The sequence below is a fragment of the Phocoena phocoena genome, chromosome 1, assembly GCF_963924675.1.
Source record: "Phocoena phocoena chromosome 1, mPhoPho1.1, whole genome shotgun sequence".
Lineage (NCBI taxonomy): Eukaryota > Metazoa > Chordata > Mammalia > Artiodactyla > Phocoenidae > Phocoena > Phocoena phocoena.
Genome location: NC_089219.1, coordinates 164,168,565 through 164,193,140, shown reverse-complemented (window position 1 = coordinate 164,193,140; position 24,576 = coordinate 164,168,565). Strand labels below are relative to the sequence as shown.

The window sequence follows — 24,576 nt, the reverse complement described above, 5'->3', positions numbered from 1 at the left end:
GTGGGATCTTCCCGGACCGGGGCACAAACCCGTGTCCCCTGCATCAGCAGGTGGACTCTCAACCACTGCGCCACCAGGGAAGCCCAGGAATAATATATTTTTTAAGATATTAATCACACAGCTATACTTTGTGTGTGGGGGGTGGTATACTATATATTTTGTCAATAAAGTAATTTACAAATGTAAATTAAAACCCCCCAAATATTTAAAAAGATAAAATCATACAAATAAAAAATGAACACGTGTCAAAGATTTTATTTAACTCATTAATTAATAAAGGAACTAGTAAAATGTAAAACAGAACAGTTCGAAGGCAACTGGGAACACTAAAGTAAATTTGCTAATAGATGCAAAACTTGTCAAAATCCACAGGATAAAACTCAAGTAAATCTGGACAAATTTATTTTTCTTTGAGTTTCTTTGAGATATAACTGACATATAGCACTGTATACATGTAAGGTATACAGCCTAATGACTTGACTTACATCTGTTGCAAAATGATTAGCACGATAAGTTTAGTTAACATCCAACATCTCATAGATACAAAAACAAGAGAAAAAAAGCGTTGTTTACTATGTGATGAGAACCTTTAGGATCTACTTTGCTTCTCTGTGAACAAGAATCATTCGCATTCCTATCAGTTTTCAACAATTTACAGAGCTGTAAAAATAGCTCTAAGACAAGGGAAGAGGGGTCCCCTTGGCAATCACATGACCCCAGAAGGGTCCACTAGAAACTCTTCGAATTCCACTCAGAGGATACCCAGAAATTGTTTTGCCCGTTTCCAAGTCTTTTAGAGTTTCCATGACAGTCTCATGCTCACACACGTTAGGCAGCTCCTGATAATAGTAACAGTGTTTTATAAAACCAGTTTTTTTCCTCTGATTATAAAAGTAATCCATGTTCATTGTCAAAAAATTGAAAGATGCAGAAAAGCACAAAATAGAAAAGACAATTGCCTGAAACCTCTCGGCCTTCCCTACCTCTCCTCTCCCAGACCTGCAGAAGAACCTGCTAACATTCTGGTTGATGAATTTTCGCAAATGGGATCTGTCCATATAACCAGCACGCACTCAAGAAACAAAGCATGACCCACCAGCCCGGAAGCCACCTGTACCCTCTTCTGGGCACTACCCATCACGCCCAGGGCAGCCAGCCTCCTGACCTCTGACAGATAGATTGCTTTTGCCTGTTTTTATACTTTATATGCATCGGAATCCTCAAATAGGTGCTCTTTTGAGTCTGGCTTCTTTTGCTGAATATTTTGTTTGTGAGATCCATCCATGCCATTTTTAATGCTTGCTCAGTCTTCGAGCTTGTGAGTGGATCAATAGTATCTGTAACTGATTCCCTATTTTGGACTTTTAGGTTGTTTCTAATTTTTCACTAATCATAGAATAGAAACAAAAAAAAGCCCACTTTTAAAAAACACCATTCATATGTATTTCTCATTGGGATCCTACAAAACCTGGAGTCGTAGACTCTTCAGTTTGAAGGAAGTTGCCCATGTAGCGTATGGATCCCTAAGAGGTAGTGGGAGAGGTGTTACCCCTTTTGCCATTAAGGATTCCAAGGCCAAGGGTCAAGGAAGTGAGGTGCTCCTAGAGTTAGGGCAGGGCTGTGCTCTGACGTGGGCTTCCTGCCCACGGTGCCACTCTGGGGGACCGGCACCGCACCTCTGTCCTGCTGGCCAGCTCCCTGGCCCCAGGCCTGAGTCGCTCGCTTGCTTCTTCCCATGTCAGGCTGTGCTCTGAATGACTCTCCCGTGGGACTGGCTGCCTATATTCTAGAGAAGTTTTCTACCTGGACCAATCCAGAGTTCCGAGACCTGGAGGATGGAGGCCTGGAGAGGTGAGACCCCATCCACCCCTGCTGCTGGCACCACCTTCCTCACCCACCTCCCTTCTCGCCGTCTTCATCTCTGCTTGCTTTATCTGGGTGGGATGGTCAGCAAGTTCCATCTGTTGCTGGATGTCCCACAAATCCTCACCCTGTGGCCAGCCTAACCCTGATTTTTGGATGAGGAAGCTGAGGCCCAGAAGGGTCTAGCCTCACAGTGGAGGGGTCAAGAATAGGATGCAGGGCTCAAGACTGTTCTGGTTGCTAAACAGCCTCCTCCTGGGACCGGGGCGTCCAGAGGGCAGCAAGAGCCTCTTTTTGGCCAAGACGTGGGAGCAGCCCACGGCCCCTCCCCCCAAACCCCGGAAGAGCTGGGCCTCATGGCCATAGGAATGCATGCTCTGTGGAAGCCGGTCCTGCAGGGTGGCTGCAGAAAGAGTGGGGAGGCCGTCCTGTCTCCCGAAGCCTTGGAGGCTGCAGCCTCGACAGCGCAAGATTCCTGGGTCCCTGGTCTGACCTAAGCTTCATCAAGGTCGGTCTTGACCCACCTTCTCCAGGGCCCATCCCTTTTGTTATTGCTTCAGAGACACAGAGAGTGCCAGATACAGTGCTCAGATGTGGAAAAGAGTGAATGGATCTGGCCCTGGAAGTAGGGACTTTGTCTAAGCCATGCCCTAGCCCCAGCACCTGGAACAGCACTGGGCATATAGTTGGTGCTCGATAAATACTTGTCTGATGAAATGAGCTCTAAAGATACATGCCAAGGACTGTGGGGCACAGAGAAAGGAGGATTCACTCTGTTTAAGGGACAGGGAGGGGAAATGACTGGGAGAATCTATTTGATCTGGGCCTTAAAGGATGAGTAGGAGTTTGCCAGGTGGAAAGGGCGAAGAAGGGAATTTAGGCAGAGAAGAGCAGAAGCAAAGGTTGGAGTGATTAAAATGCATGGTGTACTTGGAAGGGGTAACTTGTCCAGAGGCTGGAGCAGGTACAGTGGAGCCAGACCACAAACTCATTCCTATAGGCGGGTCCTCCAAGAGCCTCACCCGGGGATCTGTCTCCCCCGCCCCACACCGGGCAGCACCCAAAGGTCAATGCAGTGCCACCGGGAGCACCTTGGCGAGGGGTCCGGCCCTGCTCCTTGCACACAAGTACCTGGAGCCAGATGTGAGGCCAACCAGACCGCCCGCGGGCTTCCCCCTTCAGCTTCTGCTTGGCTGCATACCAGGAGCGCCAAAGCTTTGAGCAGGGGACAGACGTGATCAGATCTGTGTTCTATAAGGGACACAGATCTTTTTGCAGGAGGGTGGAAATGGTTGCTGTGGTAGTTTTCAAGCTGTGGTCAGAGCTGTAGGGGTGATGGAAGCACCTGGCCAACTTGCCAAAAGCCAGTTCACCAGTTTATTTATTTTTTTAAATTTATATATTTATTTTTGGCTGTGCTGGGTCTTCGTTGCTGCGTGCGGGCTTTCTCTAGTTGTGGAGAGGGGGGGCTACTCTTCATTGCGGTGCACGGGCTTCTCATTGCGGTGGCTTCTCTTGTTGGGGAGCATGGGCTCTAGGCACACAGGCTGCAGTAGTTGTGGCGTACGGGCTCAGTATTGCAGCTCGCGGGCTCTAGAGCGCAGGCTCAGTAGCTGTGGCGCACGGGCTTAGTTGCTTTGCGGCATGTGGGATCTTCCTGGACCAGGGCTCGAACCCATGTCCCCTGCATTGGCAGGTGGATTCTTAACCACTGCGCCACCAGGGAAGCCCTTTTTAGGGGTTTTGAGATGTGTTTCTAATTGCCCAAACGCTTCCCAAACAACTTTATCTCCACAACAGAGTTGTGGTCCCAGTTCACAAGTTTAAATGCTTCTTTTAACTGTTCAGTTTCCATTGACTGGTTTTCATTTTGTTATCAAAATTGCATTTAAAAAGATGTTCAGGACTTCCCTGGTGGCGCAAAATGTGGTTCTGAGGATAAAAATGTAATTGACCAACTGCATCTAAATAGCTGAAGCAAACAAGTAAATTAAGCAAACTGACCATTTTGGGCCAATTGGCTTCTGAAGAATCAACGAAGCTAACTGCATACAGCTAAGAAGCCTGGCAGGCGGAGCAGCAAATGTTCTTTTTTATTTTATTTTATTTTATTTACTTATTTATTTTTGCAGTACACGGGCCTCTCACTGTTGTGGCCTCTCCTGTTGCGGAGCACAGGCTCCGGATGCACAGGCTCAGTGGCCATGGCTCACGGGCCCAGCCGCTTCGCGGCATGTGGGATCCTCCCGGACCGTGGTACGAACCTGTGTCCCCTGCATTGGCAGGCAGACTCTCAACCACTGCACCACCAGGGAAGCCCGCAAATGTTCTTTAATCCAGGCAGCAAGGATGGGGTGGGAATGCAGGAGTGAGGGCAGCAGGGCTTGGCGGGGACACAGACAGGCTGAGCTCATTTTTGTCACAGACATGCCGAGTGGGAGATGCTAGCAGGATGCCCGGGCACAGGTGTCCACTTGGTAACTGGGCTTACAGATCTGGAGCTCAGGTGAGGGGTCAAATTGGAAGGAGTTATTTCCACTGTCCTCTTGGTGAATTAGTAGCTGGAGCCACAGGGTAGATCTCCTCAGACAGAGTGCAACAGGGCAGCATCCAGGGATGCTGGGAGGAGCCTTATTGGCTGCTGAAGGACCAGAAGTGAGAAAGTCTGGGAGGACAGACCCAGTGAGAGGGCCCTACCCGCGAGGCCTGGGCAGCAGGGACAGTTCCGGTGTGCAGGGTGAGGAGGCATGGGAGAGATGGCAGGGGCGGGAGAGAGGGGGCAGGGGTATGGAGCAAGGGTAAGGCCTGAGGGCATTCGGGGTTGGGGGGGCAGGTGACTGACGTTTGGGCCTGAAGAGGCAGATGGAGGCATTTAGGGCCCAGGACAAGCGGCGACAGCTCTCCTAAGCCCCAAATCTGGACTCAAGCAGGGAAGGGTATGGGGGGTGGGAGCTGCTGCCCCATGAACTTGGATTTCCTCAAAGAGGCAGGCAGGGCAGGCGGGAGGCTTGTGGGTGAGCACAGGGCTGTCAGGACCTGTTGAGGAGGTGGCAGCTGAGGTTGGAGAGCGTGGCGTCAGTAGTGCTGGAGTCCCCTCACGTCTGTGGACTGTCGGGTGGGCTCAGGGTGGCAGAAGGCCCCCAGGGTGAGGGCACTGAAGGGGTGAGTGATGGCAGGGGAGCGAGAGGGTCTGGGGTGCGGTGGGCAGTTATTCCAGGGAAGAAGGGCAGATGCTGGGGAGTGGAAGATGAGTTGGGGAACAGTGGGGAAATGGAGGCCCAGGAGGCACAGCCAGTGGAAAGCAGCAGCTGAAGTGGGCAGAGGGGAGGCCACATGGAGGGCTCCGGGGGCTCTGGACGCAGGCCGGGCTGAGGGAGCCCAGCAGCAGGAGAGAGAGAGGGCCGGGTGGGCCCAGGAGGAAGTGGGGCTTCCAGAGTCCACAGACCACGTGCTCCAACATTAGGTACCAAATGATTATTTCCTTCCAGAGTGTGGGGCTCTGTAGTCTGGGTGGGGTTCACCTGCTCAGCAGTTCCCAGGCTGGAGAAGAAAAGGGGTGTCCCGTGCTGAGTGGGTGTGGCGGGTCTCTGCAGGGGCCCATGGCTCCCTCCTGGGGTGACACAGGTTTGGCGGGAGGCAAGCTGGGGGCTAGTGAATAAAAATGCCCCAGGAGCTGCTGACCCTGCCCTGCTTCTCCTGGTGTCCGGTCAGGGCAGGATCAGGGCTTCTAAAGCCTGCCTGGAGATCAGGTTTGGCTCAGGGCCTGGCAGGGTGGGCCCCGCTGAGGATGGTCTGAAGGTGGCCTGCACTGAGGTCCCAGGAGTGGGCAACACTTCTGAGCAGAGTTTGCAGCATCCTACCCACCGACCTCCTGGCTACCCAGCGGTGACCAGCCAAAGCCTCTGGGTTCAGTTGACCTCACCTGCTTCATCCCTTCTGGCCTGAACCGTTAGGCAGGTCAGGGAGGGGGTTGGTTGACACCACCCAAGATGACAGCCTGCCTTGTACATGGCCATTACTCTGCATTACCTGTCGTCATGGTTATGGTGACGCTGGGCCAGGCCTGCCTGTGGCACGGGGATAAGATCGCCAAGCTGGCAGTGAGGCCTGAGGAGGGAAGCCAGGAGGGCATAGCGCCTGGCGTACAGCTTGAAAGTGGCGGCCCTTATTTGTCATACAACTGCACCTGGCACTGAGAGGGGCCTTCCGGTCTGCTTTCCCAGGAAGTTCTCCCTGGACGATCTGCTGACGGGCGTGATGCTCTACTGGACGACAGGCACCATCACCTCCTCCCAGCGCTTCTACAAAGAGAACATGAGGCTGGGCAATAGGCACGAGGGGTAAGTCCGGCTGAGCCCGGAGCGGGGCTTCTGAGGAGGGTGCTTCCGAGGCAGGGAGCAGGGGAATGGCCTGGCCTTGGACTCGAGGGAGGACGTTTGATGCGGTAAAGTACAGCCTAGCCTTGGGTGCGCACCGGGAGTGTAAGATGAGAACACAATTTAAAGGTCAGGGGTGTTGGGAGAGATTCCTATTATTAGAAGTAGCTCACGGAGGGAACACCAGGCCTGGCCCCCAGACATCCCAAGTGGCTCCCGGAGGGCCGGGAGGCTGTCCTAGGGTGGCGGTGATGGCTCTGGGACTTCCCCGGAACCCTTTCCTGATCTCACAGGGAAACTCTCAGGCAGCAGCAAAGGGAAGCGGGGGTGGTGGGGACAAAGGTGGGAGTTAGAGGCTGTCCCACCCCACCTCAGTGACGCTGTCCAGCTGGGGCAGCCCCAGAGAGGGCTGGAATTGAGGTGGGCGGTTAAAACCCTGGGTCTGTCCTTCTATGGTTCCACATGGGTGAGCGAACTGAACCCCCAGCCCCGTGAATCCCTGCTTTGGGGAAGAGGGGGGCCAGGACACAGCTTCCCCCTCAGTGGGATCTCTGTCTCTTCCAGGATAAAGGTCCACGTGCCCATGGGCTTTGCTGCCTTCCCTTGTGAGTTAATACACGTCCCAGAAAAGTGGGTGAAGTCCAAATACCCGAAACTCATCTCTTATTCCTACATGCCCCGTGGGGGCCACTTTGCTGCCTTTGAGGAGCCAGAGCTGCTCGCCCAGGACATCCACAAGTTCATGGGGCTGCTGGAGCGGCAGTGACCCCGGCGGGGACCGGCTGTCACCTCGCAGGCAGCCCCTGCCGTGGCATGGCAGGCTTCCTCCCGACACCTGCCGTTTTCCCCGGAAGCCCCCGGTCTCCCAGCCCAGCTCCCAGTAGAAGTGAGGCTGGCAGGGAGGCCCCCTCCCAGTCCTCTGTTGGCGGAGTTGCCCCTTTCCCCAGGAATGTGCTTGCTTCCGTCCCCTGCCCGTGCTGGGACCCCGTGCTCACCCCTGCACACCCCTGCACACACACTCCCCACACACTTTGTTAAGCAACATGGCTTTGATGATAAATGATTTTCCTTCTAAGAGCGGCTGGACCAAGTGACATGTCGAGCCCCAACCCCACGTGGGGTGCCCCTTCCAGCAGAGCTGCCAGGTCTGCACTGGGGCCCTTGCTCCATCCTGGCCAGGAGAGGCAGGACGGGCCGCTGGGGCCGGCGGGAGGCCGCTCTGTCCTCCCAGGTGCCGCCCGAGGCAGCTCTGAGCAGAGGCAGTGAGGCCGAGTGACTGCCGGGGACCTGCCCGCCTCGCCTCAGCGGGGATGGAAGCGGCCTCCCAGCTCTGCCCACCGGCACCCACCACACCGGCTTGTGCCTCTGGCAGTAGGAAGGCAGCTTCTCCGGCAAGTGCCCAAAGGTGCGTCCCAAGCCGCGGGATCCCGTGGGGAGAGAAAAAGCAAGAGGCTGCGCCCCTCCTTCTGTGGCCATAGTTCTCCCTTGGCTTCAAGGAGGCCCTGAGCACTGCTCCCTTTGGAGGGAACAGACAGATGGAATCAAGGGCTGGAGGCTGAGCCCCACGCACTGGGCCCCGAAGAGGCGGCATCTCACCAGTCTGGCTGAATGGGCATTTTATTAGTGGTCCTCATTGCCTCTGCCAGCTGCAGGGGACCCTGACCCAGCCACAGTGTCACTGGCAACGTGACAGAAAAACACAGAACCATGGCAGGGACGTAGAGGAGACTGGGGCGGCCCAGCACCGGCCCGCTCCCGTCCTGCGCCCTGTGGCTCGCTCCTGGGGGCTGGGGGCAGGGGTGTGAAGGGCCTGACAGCCAGAAGGGGAAGCTGGGATGGACCTGGACCATCATCTGGCACCCATCTCAGGCCTGCGGTTGCTGCAGACTCTTTGGTTATCAGTTGCGTGTGTGCCCGGAGGAGGGGGGCAGTGTCTGAATGCTCAGAGGGAGAAGGTCTTCCACACGGTACCTCCCCCTCTTGCTTGATACAGTCACCACACTAATGGGTTGGAGGAACACAGTGCCAACACATGACCCTGCTGAAGACCGTCAGGGGCATCATCCCGGCCACAGAGCTGAGCACTTATGCAGAAGGGGCACTTGGAAATAGAGCCTTGGGCAAGCAAGGGAGGGTCCAGAGCTGCACATCCTCCCCTTACCACTCCTAGGACTAGAAAAGACCACCACCTGATGGCAGTCCCGCACTTCCGCCTCAGCCGAGGGCCAGAGCCCCTTTCTTCTCCCATCTTTGTAGAGCTGTTGTGCTTAAAACAGGTGGAAAGAAGTCCTGACTTGGTTGAGGTTGGAGTCAAGCCACTTCTCCACCTGTGTCTCTTCCCCTCCCAACTCCCCGGGTCTGGACGAGCCCGGCAGCTCCCCGGCCCTCAGGCCTCCTGGCAGGCGGCCGCCACGCTGTCCGCAGGGCTCCGATCCAGGCACTGCCGTGGGACGGTCCCACTGATGTTGTGGATGGCACCGTAGGTCTGCTGCTGCTGCGGGGACAGAGCTATTTTCTCCGAGGACAAGCTGTTCAGAATCCGGGGCACGTAGGACTGCCAACAAATGGGGGTGTTAGTGCTTGGGTGGGGTGGGCACGAGAGTCCCTATCCCGTTCCTCCCCTACCGCCCCGCCTCCCTCCAGCCAGAAGACACACAGAATGCTCGTGAAGGACACATAAAGAAATAACATCAACCTAGGACATCAGGACCTAAACTATGCCAACTGCAGATTTTCCTAACAGCCAGAGCAAATCAGAACACACAGTCACAGTTCTCCTGGTCATAGAGAAGAGAGCACACACACCAATTTCTCAGAGGAAACAAAACTCTTCCTGGCACTGGGTTCTAGAAGAACTTCTCACTCTATGTAGGAAACAGCTCTATCTACACAGGGCAGGCTTAGAATGCCGTCAGTGGGACTTCTGAGCAGCTGACCGACTCTGTGCAGGTTCTGTCTCCTCTCAATCCCAGACTCCAGCTGCCGACCTGAAGCAGGCTGGGAACGAGGGATCTGCATCATCCACCTGCCCTGTCTGGCAGGCATAGTCACAGGTGTGCCTCTGGGTAATGGATCTTCCTGAAACCTCCTCTGGGGCTGGTCCAGAGACAGACACTGATAAGAGTGCCTGACACCCGAGAGGGAGCCACTGGAAAGAATGCTGCCGCTGATCTAGATGGGCGCGGTCCCAGCCCTGTCTGTCAGGCCGGGCAGTCACAGCTCCGGGAGCCTGTGGCTCCACCTTCCTTTCCCAACCCCACCCTAGGAGCAGGACCCTGGAGGCCGGAAGCAAGGAGAACCAGGAAGGAAAGGAGTCCTGGTGTCTTTCTAACACTGTGCCCCCCCTCCATAGCAGGTAAAATGTTCATTTGTTGAATTCAGAGGGGAGTTAGTGTGACACCCTCTAGGTGCCTAGCAAAGGACCTCACACAGGCAGGTGCTGGCGAAATGCTCTGATAAAGCTTCATCAAACCGCAGGGCCTTGCCATATGGCTTCGCTAAAGGCCCAAGCTCACCAAGCATTAAATATGCAGAGAAGGAAAGTGAGCAGGCAACTGAAACCGAGGGAGATGGGTATACATCATGGCAAAACTAATTATCTTCTGGTGATGGGTGTGGCTTCCCACATGCAAGAGAAAACATCCAGAGGGACCAGGGATTCCTTCTCAAATGACGTTAATTCAGAAACCCGCCTGGCACGTGATCAAGGGACTTCTGTCTTAACAGGAGAGGATCAAAGCAGGTTTGCAGGGCCCATCTGGTCGGGGCCGGTGCAGATGCTCACGCTTGGCTAAGAACCGCACTTACTGTGAACGGTGATGGCACGTGGGCCCCTGCCTCACTTCCTTTGTCACTTGCCGATTCTTCCGTCTGCAGACAACAGCAAAAACTTGCGATGATAAACAAAACCGATCTTCCTGAACTAACACCCTCTAAACAAACAGACTATTAACACCCAGAATAATAGTACCAGCTGGCACAAAGCTCCCAGCGGCAGCCCAAGAGAGGATGGTGTGGGCAGTGCAGGGAGCAGGGAAGGGGGCAGGGAGGGAAGCTACACATCACACCCAGCTACCCACGCCTTCCCCGTGGATAAATAAAATGTGGAGAGGGCTGTTGATCTGTTGATCTGGGAAGAGGTGGAGGAGGGATGGAGAATGAAGCCACCATCTTCTCCTCCCAGACCCTGGCTGGGCAGCAGTGGGGGAGGGGCCCTTTACCTTGTAGTTCAGAGGGCTGAGGTGCTTGAAGCATCCAAAGCAGGTGTAGGCCAGGCAGACCAGGATGGTAAGCAGAAGCACCAGGAAGGTGAACACGGTGAGGGGAGCCTTCAGACCTGGGGACAAAGATGCCAGCCTTGGCGGGGGGGAGGTCACACCTGGTGCAGGAACTGTGTGTGGCTTCTCCCTCAGGCCGAAGACTAAGAGAAGGCATCAGCCACCCCCTTCCCACCATCTCCAGCAGCTGGGATGGTATCTTCACAGGCAGGGGCACAAAGAGTGACCCATTGAACAGCTGGCGTTATCCCTGGTCAGATTTCAGGTACCGGGGCACCGAGTCAAAGGCAAGTTGCCAGCTTCCTCGCTGGGTCGGTTCCCTCCAGTCTCCAGTGCCCTCGGCAGAGTCACACATCTCTTCTGCCTCTTCCTTTTTCTCAAGAGTGGCAGTTCTCCCTCCTGCATGTCCCCACTGCCTCCACACCGTGAAGTGTGACGACCTGGGCCCATCCACACCCGCAAAGAGCATCGCGGACGAGCTTCCCCCTCTCTGGTTCAGCCCCTTCATAGCTGGTAAAGGGACCATCTTCTCTGTAAGGCTGTCTGGGGCAATCCACCTGGCCTTCACCAGGTTACACCTGACCTCAGGATAGCTTGGAACTGGGTTGTCGGCGCTGTACCCAATCAGCCCTCACCCTTGGGGTACCACCGTCTGATTGGACACCGAGTCGATGCTCTTAAAACAGGAAGGGATTTGACTGGCTGGTGTGGATGCGGGAATAGGAGGCTGGGTGTTGCCTCCTGCCCTCCACCCCCGCCCTAGTCAGAAGGGCCACTCACCCAGGCGCAGGAAGGAAAAGAAGTAGAGCCAGAAGAGGCACAGGATGGGAGCGGCCAAGGCCTGGTTCACGGCTGCGAAGTGGATTCGCTTCTCCAGCTTTGCCGGGAGGTAGGCGAAGTAGAGGTTGTGCCGGTCGACCATGTGCTTGAGCAGGATGTAGATGAGGCCTGCAGGGCCAGGGCTGTGAGCTGGACGGTGGCTGGGCCGCAGGGGCCACTCGACGCCCTTCCTCCTGGAAGTGGCTACTTGTGCCGGGAGCTGGGCTGGGGCTGCGGCTGGGCTACGTGCACACGTGCACGTCCTCGCTCCTACTGCTTTTTCTCCTTCTCTTTCTCTCTCCGCCCCACCCCGCCCTGTCCACCTCTCCCCCTCTCTCCTCTCCCCACCTCCCCTCCCTCCCTCCCAGCCTCTTTCTGACCCAGGGAGTAGAGGTGTCTGTGCTGCTGTCCTCACGGAACATTGAAATTCTAGGACCATTTTGGGGAAAGAGGCGATTTCACACCCAGAGGCCTGGCCTCAACTTCCTCACACGCTGAGCCCCCCATCTCTTATCCCTCAGTGCTCCCACGCTCCTTTCCTTCTCCCACCCAAGCTGACCCCCTGTACCGTCACTGCCAACAGATGCCCAAGGGTCTAAACCCAGGGATGGCACAGGAGGTGGGTGGGTGCTGCCTTTTCTATCATGTCAGGTTCTTTAAAAACATTTTTTGTTGTTTTGAAAGAGTAATACTATCATAGATCTTTAAAAATAGTACGAGGGCTTCCCTGGTGGCGCAGTGGTTGAGAGTCTGCCTGCCGATGCAGGGGACATGGGTTCGTGCCCCAGTCCGGAAAGATCCCACATGCCGTGGAGCGGCTGGGCCCGTGAGCCATGGCCGCTGAGCCTGCGCGTCCGGAGCCTGTGCTCCGCAACGGGAGAGGCCACAACAGTGAGAGGCCCGCGTACCGCAAAAAAAAAAAAAAAAAGCACGAGAGAGTATACAGGGGAAACTAAAACTTCCTCCTTTCCCTAAACCACAGCTATCACTGCCAACAGTCTCCTGGGTGTTCTGTTTCCTTCCAGACGCTTCCATTTGTCTGCCAGCTCCTGATGGTGTATTTTAATTGCAAGACCTTGACCTTGTAAGTCACACAGTCCTAAGTTCATATCTGGGCTCTACTCCTCACTAACAAAGCGTTAAGTGCTTCATCTGTGAAAAGGGGACAGAAACAAGACCTGCCTTGAAGGATCATGAGAGAATTAAGTGTGACAATCCACGTGGAGAGTGACAGTGGCCTCCAGAGCCAGGACACAAACACGAGAGCCTCCACCAGTGCTGCTGGCACTGTCCTAGCCGCTGCCGGAGGGTCACCCAGGAATGAAGCGGTCAGCCGGCAGAGGCCCTCAGACCAGGAGGGGTACTAAGAGAGCTCGCAGTTTGGAAGGCCCGTGGAAGGAATCCACGAGAAGTGAAATTAAATTTGGTGTCCCCTGTGGCTCCCTGGCAGCTTATGCTTCCTGAGGCTACAAGAGGCCCTCTGTTTGTGGGGCTCCATGACGCCCTGCTGATGGCTGCCAGCCATCCACCTACCCTGGGACCAGCCCCAGGGCCACTCACCGAACGGCACGATGATGGGGCAGGTGATGCTGTAGGCCATGATGACGGTGAAGACACACAGCATCCAGGCATACATGGCTCCAAACTCGTACTCGAAGGCCTGGTTCTGGGATGGGGAGGTGGTGAGGGGCTTAGGGCTTTGGTCCACACCAACCCGCCTCTGTGCACTCCAAGTGGTCGGGGAGAACACAGTGCGGGAGGACTTTGGAAGTGGGAGGCTCACCGCGCCCCTCACCTCTCAAGGCCCCTTCTGTCCCTCCACAAGCCTCCTCCAGCTTCACCTGGCTCACACCCAGACCTTGAAAGGCACAATGACTCGTGTTTTCGTAGTGTTTCTCTTGTTCTAATCCTGTCTACACAACAGGCCTGTGAGCCCCCAAAGGGCAGAGGGGCTACATCTGACTGTAGAATGATACTCCACAGACTCTGTCAGACCCAACATCGCTCCGCCCCTTCTAGCGGTGTGTTCCGGGCCAAGCACTTGAGCTCCCGGTGGCTTAGTCTGTGCGTCTGCAAAGCAAGCTCCAGTAGCGCCCATCTCACGGCGGGCTCTGAGGATTAGATGACAGGATGCAGGGCTTCTCCTCTTATGGTTCCCACAGTGGCAAAGGAGAATAAAAGAGAAACCCACACACCCAATTTAGAGAGTCCTGGAAAAAATGCCACCAGCCCAAAATGCCTTGACCTCTGTAGTAATCTAAGAATTTATGCAAATGAAGGTCCATGGGAAAGAAGTGTGTGTGTGTGTGTGTGTGTGTGTGTGTGTGTGTGTGTGATCAGCCCGGTTAAAATGCAAAAATCCCCACTCTCTCCTCCAGCCCGAGTCAGTGTGGAGGATGACCTAGCCAGGCTCTCACCCAGGCTCCTTACACCTCCTCCCCCCACAGCCCTGGGCCCAGTTGAGAGGCCCTGAGCAGAGTGGCGGGCACTTAGCAAGTGGCTGGGTGAACGCGGGCGGCGGGGAGGCTCTGGGACGAAGGCGGCGCCCACCCCCAGCCTCTGTACCTGCTTGATGTTCCTACGGTCGGCTGCAGTCTTGGCCATGACCATGCGGAAGGTGTAGAGGATGAGGCCGGGCAGCCGCAGCAGCTCCATGCCGTTGCCAATGAAGGCCGAGGCGATGACATAGTTCACAAAGAAGGCGCCCTGGTCGGGCAGGAAGACGCACCTGGGGAACCACCGGGTGTGCGAGCTGAGCGCCCCGAGAGGGAGAGGGGCCCGTGACAGCAGAGACGGGACTCAGAACTGACCACGGATTTGGCCATCTGGAAGTCACTGTCAACCTAGACCCGAGCTGGTTGGGTATGGGTGTGTCTGTCTGTGGCTGCCAGCTCCCAAGTCCTCAGTTTACCCAGCGAGAACCCATTTAAGAAAATTCACTCTATCCTTTCAGATAGGCACGGCCAGGCTTCCCTGTGAACAGTCCTTTGGAAAAGTCTATCTTGGACATTCGGGCCTACATTAGGACTTAAAGTATAGTACAGTAGGGGCTGGGGATGAATCCCAGCTCTGCCTCTTAACTAGCTGGGTAGCCTTTTTTTCTTCAGCACGTCTGGGCCCCAGTCTCATCTGTAAAATGGAAATAGTCCAATTTCTGACTCGTAGCTTGTTTAAAGAGTAAATGAAGGAAAGAATCAAGCATTTAGCATGGCATCTTCTTAAATAACAGCTATTACTATTAAGTGGGTTCGGTACAAGTTGAAAATACTAACGAGGACACACATTAGAAATAAGTTCAACTCCTCTCTCCTAGCAAAACTAATCCTGGACCAGACAGTCATTCTGGTTGCAGTGTTAATTATTATTCTCCTTCCCCCTTCCCTGGCACCACTGAGACCCAGCAGTTCCTTCTCCCCAGGCGGTCCGGTTCTCAGTAAGTAAGTTTCAGAGAATGAATGAGAACGCCACTAATTGAGTTTCAACCTAAAAGATTAACCACATTTCTACACTTGTAGCACAAAGTGGGTCAGTTCCCCCGGTGCAGCCCCGCCAGGAACCTGTAGTGGTGCGGGGAGTCCACAGGCCCTGAAGGACAGACAACCCTCCCCACACTGCAGCCCCAGCCCCTGGGGGACGTGGCTCCGAAACTCAGCGTGGCTGATACTTACTCCAACCTGACAGAGGCCTCCGAGGAAGTTTTATCAAAGAGCCACCGGAAGAAAAAATCCAAACTGAAAGAAGAATGAATCCCATAAGAACTTATTTCCAACGGTCCATGTGATCACTGCATATGTTTTCATTTTCTTCTGCTGTTTTTTTTTTTTTAAAAAAAGGCCAGATCTCAAGATCTACCCTGGTTCTCTAAGATGCTACTTATACCATAACTCATCAGGGCCTGCTTTAACAGAAACTTCCTTCCTCAAAATAACCAAAGCCATGATTAGACCCTCTCCCTAAGTGGAAAGTCCATGGTAAGTTTCATTTTCAAGCTTTTTTTTTTTTTAAGGCAGAAAGATCATATCTCTGGAAGAATCAGTGGGCCAGCACAATTGTATGCCAAGTGAGTGTGACAGGTTCAAATGTCGTCAGGAATCTGCAACCACTCCCAGAGCATCTGCATTTTCTTGAGGACAGTGTTCTCTGTTGTGACCCTGGTTCTGAATTGAGAGCAGGAGGTGGTAATATGTACCTGGTGAGGCCCAGGGAGGGCAGAATCAGCACCATGAAGATCAAGAATATGTAGACCTTGGTCATCATGATTCGGTTTTCCCCTGACCTGCAGGAAGTCAGAGGTGAGCCGTCACAGTCCCTCAGATGCACCGGGCGTCCCCAGTAAGGCCCCGGCTGTATGCCCATCGCGCTGGCGGGGAGGGGGCATCAGAGACACCCACCTCAGGGGCGAGCCCCAGGGAACTCACTTGGTCCAGTGAGACTCCAGCAGCGTAGAGTAGTAAACGACGGTGGGCAGCAGGGCTGAGAAGGACCACAGGAGGAGGGTTGGGAAGAACTGGCTGATGATTGGGTCCTAGAAAACAGTCCACAGCAGAGAGAGCTGTGAGCCCTGGGGGCTTTGGGCCATGACCTGTTGGCATGGTGACTCAGTAACCTCTGGGATTTTGGTCACTTTTGTCCCCCAGAAGCAACATTGTACCTGGTACAGGGTAGATAATGTTGGCTGAACAGACAATAACAGCACCTGACATTTATACAGTGCTTTATTTTTCTTTTTCTTTCTTTCTTTCTTTTTTTTTTTTTTTTGGTACACAGGCCTCTTACTGCTGTGGCCTCTCCCGTTGCGGAGCACAGGCTCTGGACACGCAGGCCCAGCGGCCATGGCTCACGGCCCAGCCGCTCCACGGCATGTGGGATCCTCCCGGACCGGGGCACGAACCCACGTCCCCTGCGTTGGCAGGCGGACTCTCAACCACTGCGCCACCAGGGAAGCCCCAGTGCTTTATTTTTCTTATTTTTATTAAAAAAAGATTTTTGGCCATGCTATGTGACATTTGGGATTTTAGTTCCCCCACCAGGGATCGAACCTGTACCCCCTGCAGTGGAAGCACAGAGTCTTAACCACTAGACCACCAGGGAAGTCCCTGTATAGCTCTTTAGAGTGAAGAATGCAACTTCACATACAACTGAACTCCACTTGTCTTACTGACCAGAGAGATAACCTCCTCCATTCCCTATAGAAAGCCAATGACGGACAGCAAAGGAAGACAGAGCACTGACGGCCAGGGCCCTTCCCCAGCCACCTGGCCCAGTCATAGCTTCCCAGAACTGCTTCGTGATTGTTCCCAATCTCATCTATGCCTGTTGTACTTGTTATTGCAATTACATGGTTCGATTAACTTATTACCTTCCCTGATAAAATGAGCATAGCAATAGAGAGATTTCTTTGAAAACTAAGTTGGGTACATCGGAAAGACTTGATAAAGGCCAATTTCTCAAAAACGCTGCTGAATTAGATGGGAGTGAATTAACTGTAAAAGACCAAGGGAAATGAAATCTAGGAGGGTTCTATACTTTGAACGGCTTTGCAAGTATCTTTAAGTTCTTGCTTGACTGTGAGAAAGCAAAGCTAGAATCACAAACAATGAAATAAGCGTGTGTTTTATGTAAAATACACAAAGGGGAAATCCAGTCAGCAGATCCTTCCTCAAAAGAACAGGCCTTGACCATACATCAAAAGACTGGCAAAGGAATAAACATGTAGATGCTTTAAATCTAAACAAAACTTACATATTTTTTATTATCTATTGAGTCATTCGATCATCACAACGGCCCCATGGGTATAACATAGCAGAGTGTTACAGAGGACAAAGCCAGTTTTTAGAGGAAAAACCAAGGCTCAGAATTCATCAGCTAGGGAATGGCAGAGCGAGGACCAGGCCCTCAGGCCCCCCAGCTGTTATCAATTCATCTAAGATCCTTAAAAATCATTCATTACCTATCTAGAATAAGGAACTTTACAACAGGAGTATCAGAAACTGAAATATAAAAAGAAAAATTGATTCATGACCCTGCCACCCCAATCAGAGAAGCGCTTTGCATTCTTTGCTACCCACTCCCCGTAGCAGCCATCCTGCACACACATCACTGGCAGATCACTATAACCGTTGCTGAGAGATAATTTCATATTCTGCTTTTATCGTAAAACCCCATGTCTGCCACAAAGTCTATACAATTTTTTAATGGATGCTTAATAGTCTGTCAGACTGAATACACCTCATTCAACTCCTAATTTTACCCCTACTGTTGAACATTTAGATTGATTCCACTGTATCTATGTCTCTATGGTCAACACATAGACACACACATATACATACACATACATGTATACATAAAGTATATACACACACGTATGTCTACATAACGTTACTATAAAGACATTGTAATAAACGTGGCCATGCCTGCTCAGGGGCTTCAAAGCACATGAGCCGAGTGACATGGCCTCTTGCTTCAGTGGCCCCCACGGCTCTTGGTCTCATTCCTCCCGCACCCGCCATGCCCTCTTGGCAGAGGCCCTGCAGAGTGGTCACTCACATTTAGCGCATGGATGGGTTTGGTGACGTTGAACTTGTCCATGGTGGACAGGATGATGGAGGGCGTGGTCAGGAAAAACAGCCCCAAGAAGAGAGTGAAGTTGATGCCCAGCCATTGGAACCACCAGCGGAGGCCCTGGATAGAGAGGTTCTTCCTGCAGAGGGGAGGACACAGGCCTTGGAGGTTTATCTCTCAGGCTCTGGCCACCTATGACACCTACAGTGCCCACGGCTTGGGTGAGTCAGAAGGTCAAATTTAGGCAGGGCAAGAGACTAGACTGAGTGCTCTGGCTGAGGGCCCATCTTGACCTTGGGAGCACAGGCCAAGTGTCCTGCACTGACCTTCAGCTATAGGAAGGTCGAATTTGGGGTCCCTAGGAGCTCAGAGGGAAAACAGGTTATCTGCAGCTAGGGTCTGGGAGCCAGAACCTATTCGAAGAGATGCCATGAGCCCCCCAGCAGACCAAACAAGGCTGCAACATGGCATTTTTCAGACACACTAAAGACACGTGACTCCCCACGGGGCCGTGAGCTGTGGTGTGAGCTGGAGGGAGGCGGGGGACAAAAGCAAAAGGCGCAGCTGGAACCCGCCCTGGCTTCTCACCCCACCAGGAGCAGACCGACAAACCAGTCCCAAGTTTAGAAAGCTCAGTGAACCAAAGAGCAGAACTGCCAGGGGCTGAAGTACAGCCCGGTGGAGATGAGCGCCCAGACCCTGCTCTGGACCAGGAACCGAGGCCAGGCCGGATGGCGAGCCATGCTGGGGCCTCTGCGGGGCTGTCCTCACCCTCGGCATTGTGCTTAAGGCTCCTGTGGACACAGCTCAGCTCACCAGCTTGTGGCCCAGGCTAGAGAGGCGGCTGGCACCTAACCCAGGGCTGCACTGTCTGTTACAGCAGCCTCGAGCCACAGCAGGCTACTGTGTGTTGAAATGTGGCTGGTCCAAACAGAGATGGGCCAGAAGTGGCACATACACGCTGGATCTCAAAGACGCTACGTATGAAAAGGAGACTGTAAAACATTTCAATTAAGAAAAACTGATTACATATTTAAATGATAATATTTTAGATACAGAGGGAGAACTCTTATTAAAGTTAATTTTAACAGTTTCTTTTTTTTTTTCTTTTTTTTTAAGACCTGTTTTGTTGTTGTGGTTTTTTTTTTGTGTTTTTTGGCCTCACCGTGCACCTTGCAGGATCTCAGTTCCTTGACCAGGGATTGAACCTGGGCCATGGCCGTGAAAGCCTGAAATCCTAACCACTAGGCAACCAGGGAACTCCCCAGTTTCTTTTACTTTTTTTAATGTGGCTAAAAGGAAACTTAAAATTACATACATTGCTCCCATTATAATCCTACCAGACACTGCTGATACGGGGGAGAAACAATGGAGTGAAGTCCTGGCTGTGGACACACCACCCACCCCCATCACACCTCCCACCCCCTGCCCAGAGGGGTGCAGGAGAGTATGAGTGTCTCTCTGGGTGCCAGGTCACACCTGTGCTTCCAGGTGACTTGGGCAGCCCTGCAGGGCTCCCAGGCCCCATTCCCGCCCCTTGCCGGCCTGGGGGCTCACCAGCAGATGTCTTCGGGGTAAGCGGCGAAGCTGACCGTCCACTTGGAGATGCAGAGCTCTCTGCTGTGGGAGGATGGCTGCGGGTCACTTTTGCACTGAAGGCCCTGACACTTGCAGGCGTTGAAGTCCTTCAGGATGCTGCCAGGAAATGTAGAAATGGCCAGGGTCCAGACCCCTCGGGGTACCACGTACCCACACAGCAAACAGGACCGTGTGAGAGTGGGAGCCCCATGGCACAGGACCTTTGCTTTATTATTAGTTTATTATACTTATGCTATAATTAGTGCTATGAAAGAGATGCCCTTCTTAGCACATTATGTGCAGAATTTTGCTGAATCCTCAGGACAACCCTCTAAGCCGGGGATTACCATTCCTATTTTACAGATGAGGAAACTGAGGCTCTCAGAGTTAGGTTTTGCACCCTGTCTGGCTGACCCCAGCTCCCATGCTGTTGGCATTGCCCCAACATAGGGTTCCTCCTTGCGGCCCCCCTCTGCCCTGCCCATGAAGCTGGACGTCCCGCTGCCAGGCCCGGGGCCTCACTTTTCCACTCCCTCACCTCTTCCCAGGCCCCATAGCAGCATTAGACCACATCAACTACGACTCCAAGATGCCCCTCCCTAGGACTCCCACCCCCACCCTCTCCACTCCTTCCCTCTTTAGTCTCCCACAAAGAACCCACCAGCACCCCTACTCCTGTCTCAGAACACTCTTCCTCTTTCCACTGGCCTCGTCCCCACCCCAGCCTCACTTGAGAGTCTGCAAGGCACAGCCAGGAGTCTGTTCCCAGGGTTCACGGTGCACAAAGCAGGGAAGGCAGGGGAAGGAGCATTTGCTGGGCCAACTCCTTTCCGTCTCCCTCTACCGACCCCATCCCCTGCTGCCCCCGGGGCGAGACCACATGGAGATCCCAGGCATGAGAGCGTTTTAGGAGCTAGAGCTCATGCCAAGGGGCACTATGAAAACCCACTCCCTTGGGCCAGGCTCTCAGCAGCAGTGAGCCTCCTGGAGTGCCCAGAGGTATTCCCCCACAGCAGTTCATTTGTAGGGAGATGGGAAGGCCACGCACAGAAGGAAGACCTGTGGTTCCAGAGTGGGTACATGAAAGAGGGTGGCATCCACCCCACCTGGTGACATGCTGGCTCATAGAGGCAATGGGATCCCTGGGGCAGCTGGTGAGAGCCCGGCAGTGGGGTAAGGCCATATCAACCCAAGAGGGGCTCAGCTGGAATCACCCATGCCCAGCTGTCACACAAACATCGGCCAGGCTCCCCAAGGGAGTGGGTGTGGATGGCTGCCCCCAATCCCAGCCACAGCGGCAGAAGGACATGGAAATGCTACAAACAAATCCCAGCAGTGGCGGTTCAGCAGTACCGTCTCTATCCAAGAGGGACAGCAATTTAGCTGGAGGCAGACAAGGAACATGCATGCCCACACTCACTAGGTGGCCATGGACTTTTCCTGGAAGGTGACGAAGGCCATTCCCAGGGGCTGGTCCTGGACCCTGCATTCCTCTTCTGTGATCCTCTCCGTCAGCCTGTCCTTCATGCGCGTGTAGTAGGCGATGGCGTCCTCCTACCAGAGGACACATCCCCTTGTGATGACACGGCCCTGTGCAGGTCTCGGGGGACCCAGCGCCCACGTTCCCGGGGGGTGTGGGCCCTCACCCACTCACACCCCTTCACTTCACAGCAGCAGAACTGGCCGCAGGGCTTGGGGTTGATGAAGGTCTGCTGGCCTGTCTTCATCTGCAGGTTTGTGTAATAGGTCAGGCTCTTCTCTGTCTTTTTTCTGCAGTGGGAGGGACAAATTTCAGACTCGCAATCCTGTGGTGTGACTCACAGAGCCACTCCCCTCCTTTCCTCTCTAGGGGATCCGAGGCCAGCAAGGAAGGAGGATGGCATCTCAGAGGGAAGGAGTCAGAAAGGTGCAGGCCAGCTCAGCCCACGCCCGCCCACCCTGCCAGCCCTCCCTTACCTCTCCCTGCACAGGTAAATCAGCTTGGCCACGTTGTAGCACAGCTGGACCTCCACCACTTCACACGTGGGATACGCGTCCCTGTGCCCAGGGCAGATCAGAAGCAAAAGATAGCCATTGGAAAAGAGAACCCCCCAGGCAGGAGAGACCCCCCAAGACTCCAGGGGTGGCAGAGCAATTACACTGCTCATTTCTGTGCCAGGGGAGACCTCTTTCCTCTTTGTCTTTTACCAAAGGGGGAAATTTTGAAACTTAATACAAAGAGGTCCTCTTAAATAGCATGAAAGTAACTGCCTGAAACTGACAAGTTTATACCCACTTGGCTTTAAATCAGTCAGTACTTCTCCTGAAGAAAAAAAATAACACTATTCATTCCCTCCTCTACCCATGCAAAGGAGTAAATTTATTGTTTGCTCTAGGTCATTTCTACTCTGGACCATCACTGAAAGTCCTATTCAGTTTGCGACCTTTTTGAAGATCACAGACCTTTTTGGTCTCATGAAAGCAAAGGACCCTCAGCCCAGTAAATGCATTAACTTATTTGATCCTCGCCATAACCTGTGAGGTTTGTGTCCCCATTTTACAGATGAGAACAATATGTGTCGGAGAGGTAAAATGACTTGTGCCCAAGATCACACAGCTAGTGAGTGTCTGAGCCAGGAAGTGAATCCAGGCGGCCCAGCTCCAGGGCCCATGACTGTACCCAGCGTACGATGCTCCCTCACCATACACGCAAGATCCTATGTGCAACTCCTGGGCATTCCTGAACCATGTAAATCCCCACCTACTACTTGCTAGGCACTGGGATGGAGCCTGGATAAGTTTACATTTTAGTGAGAGAGAGAGACACAGCCCATAGACATGTCAGGCAGACAATTTCAGGTCCCATTAGGAGCTTTGCGGAAGAGAACAATGGTGTAAGTATCCCTTTTACAAGGCAAATTCACACATCAATCCCCATGGATTGCAGCAGTGTTCACTAAAAGGGCTGCCTGAAATGGGAGAAAGTGTGATTCAGTGTTTGTAATGGGAATGAGAGGACTTTTTTTTCTCTTTAAGGTAATATATTAAGTGGAGCTACTGTTTCCAAATGTTGCCTAACAGGAAACTTTGGGGAGCTGTTTCAAGGAATAGGGAAAAATGATTCCAGTACCCAATGTTTATATATAGAAAAATATCTCTAAAATACCTAGAGTTTCTAAAAGAGAGGTTAGTCAATAAATTTTAAACATTCATTTTGCAATTCTGTTTATACTAATAATTTGCTTAGCGAGTGTTCTTCATAACTAGTGCAAAGCCAAGCCATAGCCAACCCCTAATCCATACTACAAATTAATGACTACTGATGAGGAATGAATACAGGCTGAAACCTCAGCTCCCTAGCCCAGGTTCAAGTCCGCCAGCCCAGGGTCCTGGGAGCCTTCCCGGCCTGCTCTCCCCCGACCATCCCCTTTCCTGAAGCTCCATGAGATGCCCTGCATTCATCGCACCGTACACACAATTTCCTTCTCACAGGAAGGCCCTTCCTCTAGCCTCCACCTGCAGGTATCCCCGGTGCAGGTGCTCAGAGGAGGCTGCTGGAAAGGAGGTTCTGCTGAGGACAGGGCTCCGGACCCGGAGTGCTCACTCAAGAGACACGTGCTGAGCAGAAGAATGAACCACGAAATGCAGAGCGGGGCCCAGGTCCCTCCCCGCCTCCAAGACTGCTGTCTCTCTCGGGCATCTCTTACTCTGCAAAGCTGACGCTGAGAAGCCCAGGGTGAATCCTTTTCTTTTTTTTTTGTTTGCGGGGAATGTGTGGGCGTGTTGTTTCTATGAATCTTTTTCTGCCCCTGAGCTCTCAAGATGTTTATCTGCCCCACACCCTGGCCTGTATTCTGGCTACTGTGTTCACGTGGGCAGCCGTGGCTGCCGGCAGAGGACGTGCCGCCCCAGCCCAGGCCCTCACAGCCCCAGGAGAGCCTGCCCAGAGCAGCATCCGCGGCTCTGTGGCTGGGCCAGGTCCTCCTAGGGTCTCTCTCCCCTTCCCTCCCAGTGGAAGCGGCCCTGCTCACCGGAAGTGGCTCTCCACAGTCTCCTTCTTCGCGTCTCTGGAGAGTCCTGTGATGAACAGGGTCCGCCTCACCTGCCGGAGAAACACACCAGGGAGAAAAGTCACCAGGGCAAGCCAGTCTGCCAGGGGGACACCCTGTTCAAGCCTCCTCAAGGAAGACGGTGGGGACTCAGAGGCTCAGGTGCTTGCCTTCCCGGCCTGACAGAGCCTTGAAGTCTCTCCTTTACATAGCGTCTTCTTCTAGGCAGTCAAGAATAAATTTCCAGGGAATTCCCTGGCGGTCCAGTGGTTAGGGCTCTGCGCTTCCACTGCACGGGGCACGGGTTCGATCCCTGGTCGGGGACCTAAGATCCCGCATGCCACGCAGCGTGGCCAAAAAAAAAAAAAAATACATTTCCAAAGCAATTTCAATGAGCCTCCTTTGCATGACAAGAGACTGAGAAAGAACCCAGAAAGGGGAAGTGACTCAAACGAGGTCACACAGCAGATCAGAGGAGGACCCAGGCCTGGAACCAAGTAACAGAAACTCCCTCTCCCCCCATCAAGTTATGGGCAGCAATGAGAGAGGGAGCTGCTCTCAATTCAAACTTCTTGGAAGTTACTTAGAATCAGTAACTACACGCCCAAACCCCACAAATCTAAAGGCTAGTTGGCAAAATGGGGGGAAATAGCCAAATCCTAAAACAATCTACCAGAAAAAAATTTTAATGCCGATTCTGAGCACACATTTGCAAGCCTGAGGCCCCTCCTTACCCTCACTGCCATCGTGGTGCTGGGGAATAAGCCTGGTGCCACTCCTCCCCAGCTCCCGCCTGAGACCCTCCCCAGCACGTGCCCAGCCCCCCACCGCCCCTCACTCACCAGGTTCTCCTCTTTGTACTTGATGGACTGGGTGTGGTGCCGCATGAAGCCCACAGTGAGGATGAGGTAAAGGATAGCGAAGATGGTGTGCAGCCAGAGGAGGTTGTTGCTGCGGGGGAGGGGAGGGACACCACCTGCCATCAGGGCTGGGCTCCCAGGCAGGGAGTGAGGGTGCGTTGCTGGGCTTGGTTACCCTCATGGCACTGAGCTGAGGGTCAAAGGCTTCATCACA

General features: G+C 53.5%; 2 protein-coding genes across 8 annotated transcripts in view; one reads left to right on the top strand and one right to left on the bottom strand.

Moving 5' to 3' along the window:
* EPHX1 (epoxide hydrolase 1) overlaps positions 1-7,312 on the top strand; it is a 40,320-nt gene extending 33,008 nt beyond the window's left edge. For 3 of the 6 annotated variants that reach the window (XM_065874260.1, XM_065874289.1, XM_065874278.1), the window contains 3 exons: positions 1,743-1,851; positions 6,087-6,203; positions 6,804-7,005. In XM_065874260.1, coding sequence (XP_065730332.1) covers positions 1,743-1,851; positions 6,087-6,203; positions 6,804-7,005 — 428 coding nt within the window. Of the gene's footprint in view, positions 1-1,742; positions 1,852-6,086; positions 6,204-6,803 lie in introns of all 6 variants that reach the window. The other 3 variants (XM_065874253.1, XM_065874244.1, XM_065874269.1) reach the window with 2 other exon arrangements.
* Positions 7,313-7,838: 526 nt separating this feature from the next.
* The window catches only part of TMEM63A (transmembrane protein 63A), a 32,698-nt gene continuing 15,960 nt past the window's right edge, over positions 7,839-24,576 (bottom strand). The window contains exons 9-24 of one of the 2 annotated variants that reach the window (XM_065896325.1): positions 24,345-24,453; positions 23,485-23,555; positions 21,431-21,511; positions 21,121-21,244; positions 20,895-21,028; positions 19,454-19,591; positions 17,882-18,035; positions 15,754-15,860; positions 15,525-15,611; positions 15,004-15,066; positions 13,901-14,063; positions 12,896-13,001; positions 11,297-11,464; positions 10,460-10,575; positions 10,047-10,109; positions 7,839-8,793 (exon numbers count right to left, since the gene is read on the bottom strand). In XM_065896325.1, coding sequence (XP_065752397.1) covers positions 8,626-8,793; positions 10,047-10,109; positions 10,460-10,575; positions 11,297-11,464; positions 12,896-13,001; positions 13,901-14,063; positions 15,004-15,066; positions 15,525-15,611; positions 15,754-15,860; positions 17,882-18,035; positions 19,454-19,591; positions 20,895-21,028; positions 21,121-21,244; positions 21,431-21,511; positions 23,485-23,555; positions 24,345-24,453 — 1,852 coding nt within the window. In that variant the 3' untranslated portion in view covers positions 7,839-8,625. The remainder of the gene's footprint in view (positions 8,794-10,046; positions 10,110-10,459; positions 10,576-11,296; positions 11,465-12,895; positions 13,002-13,900; positions 14,064-15,003; positions 15,067-15,524; positions 15,612-15,753; positions 15,861-17,881; positions 18,036-19,453; positions 19,592-20,894; positions 21,029-21,120; positions 21,245-21,430; positions 21,512-23,484; positions 23,556-24,344; positions 24,454-24,576) is intronic. The other variant, XM_065896332.1, reaches the window with a different exon arrangement.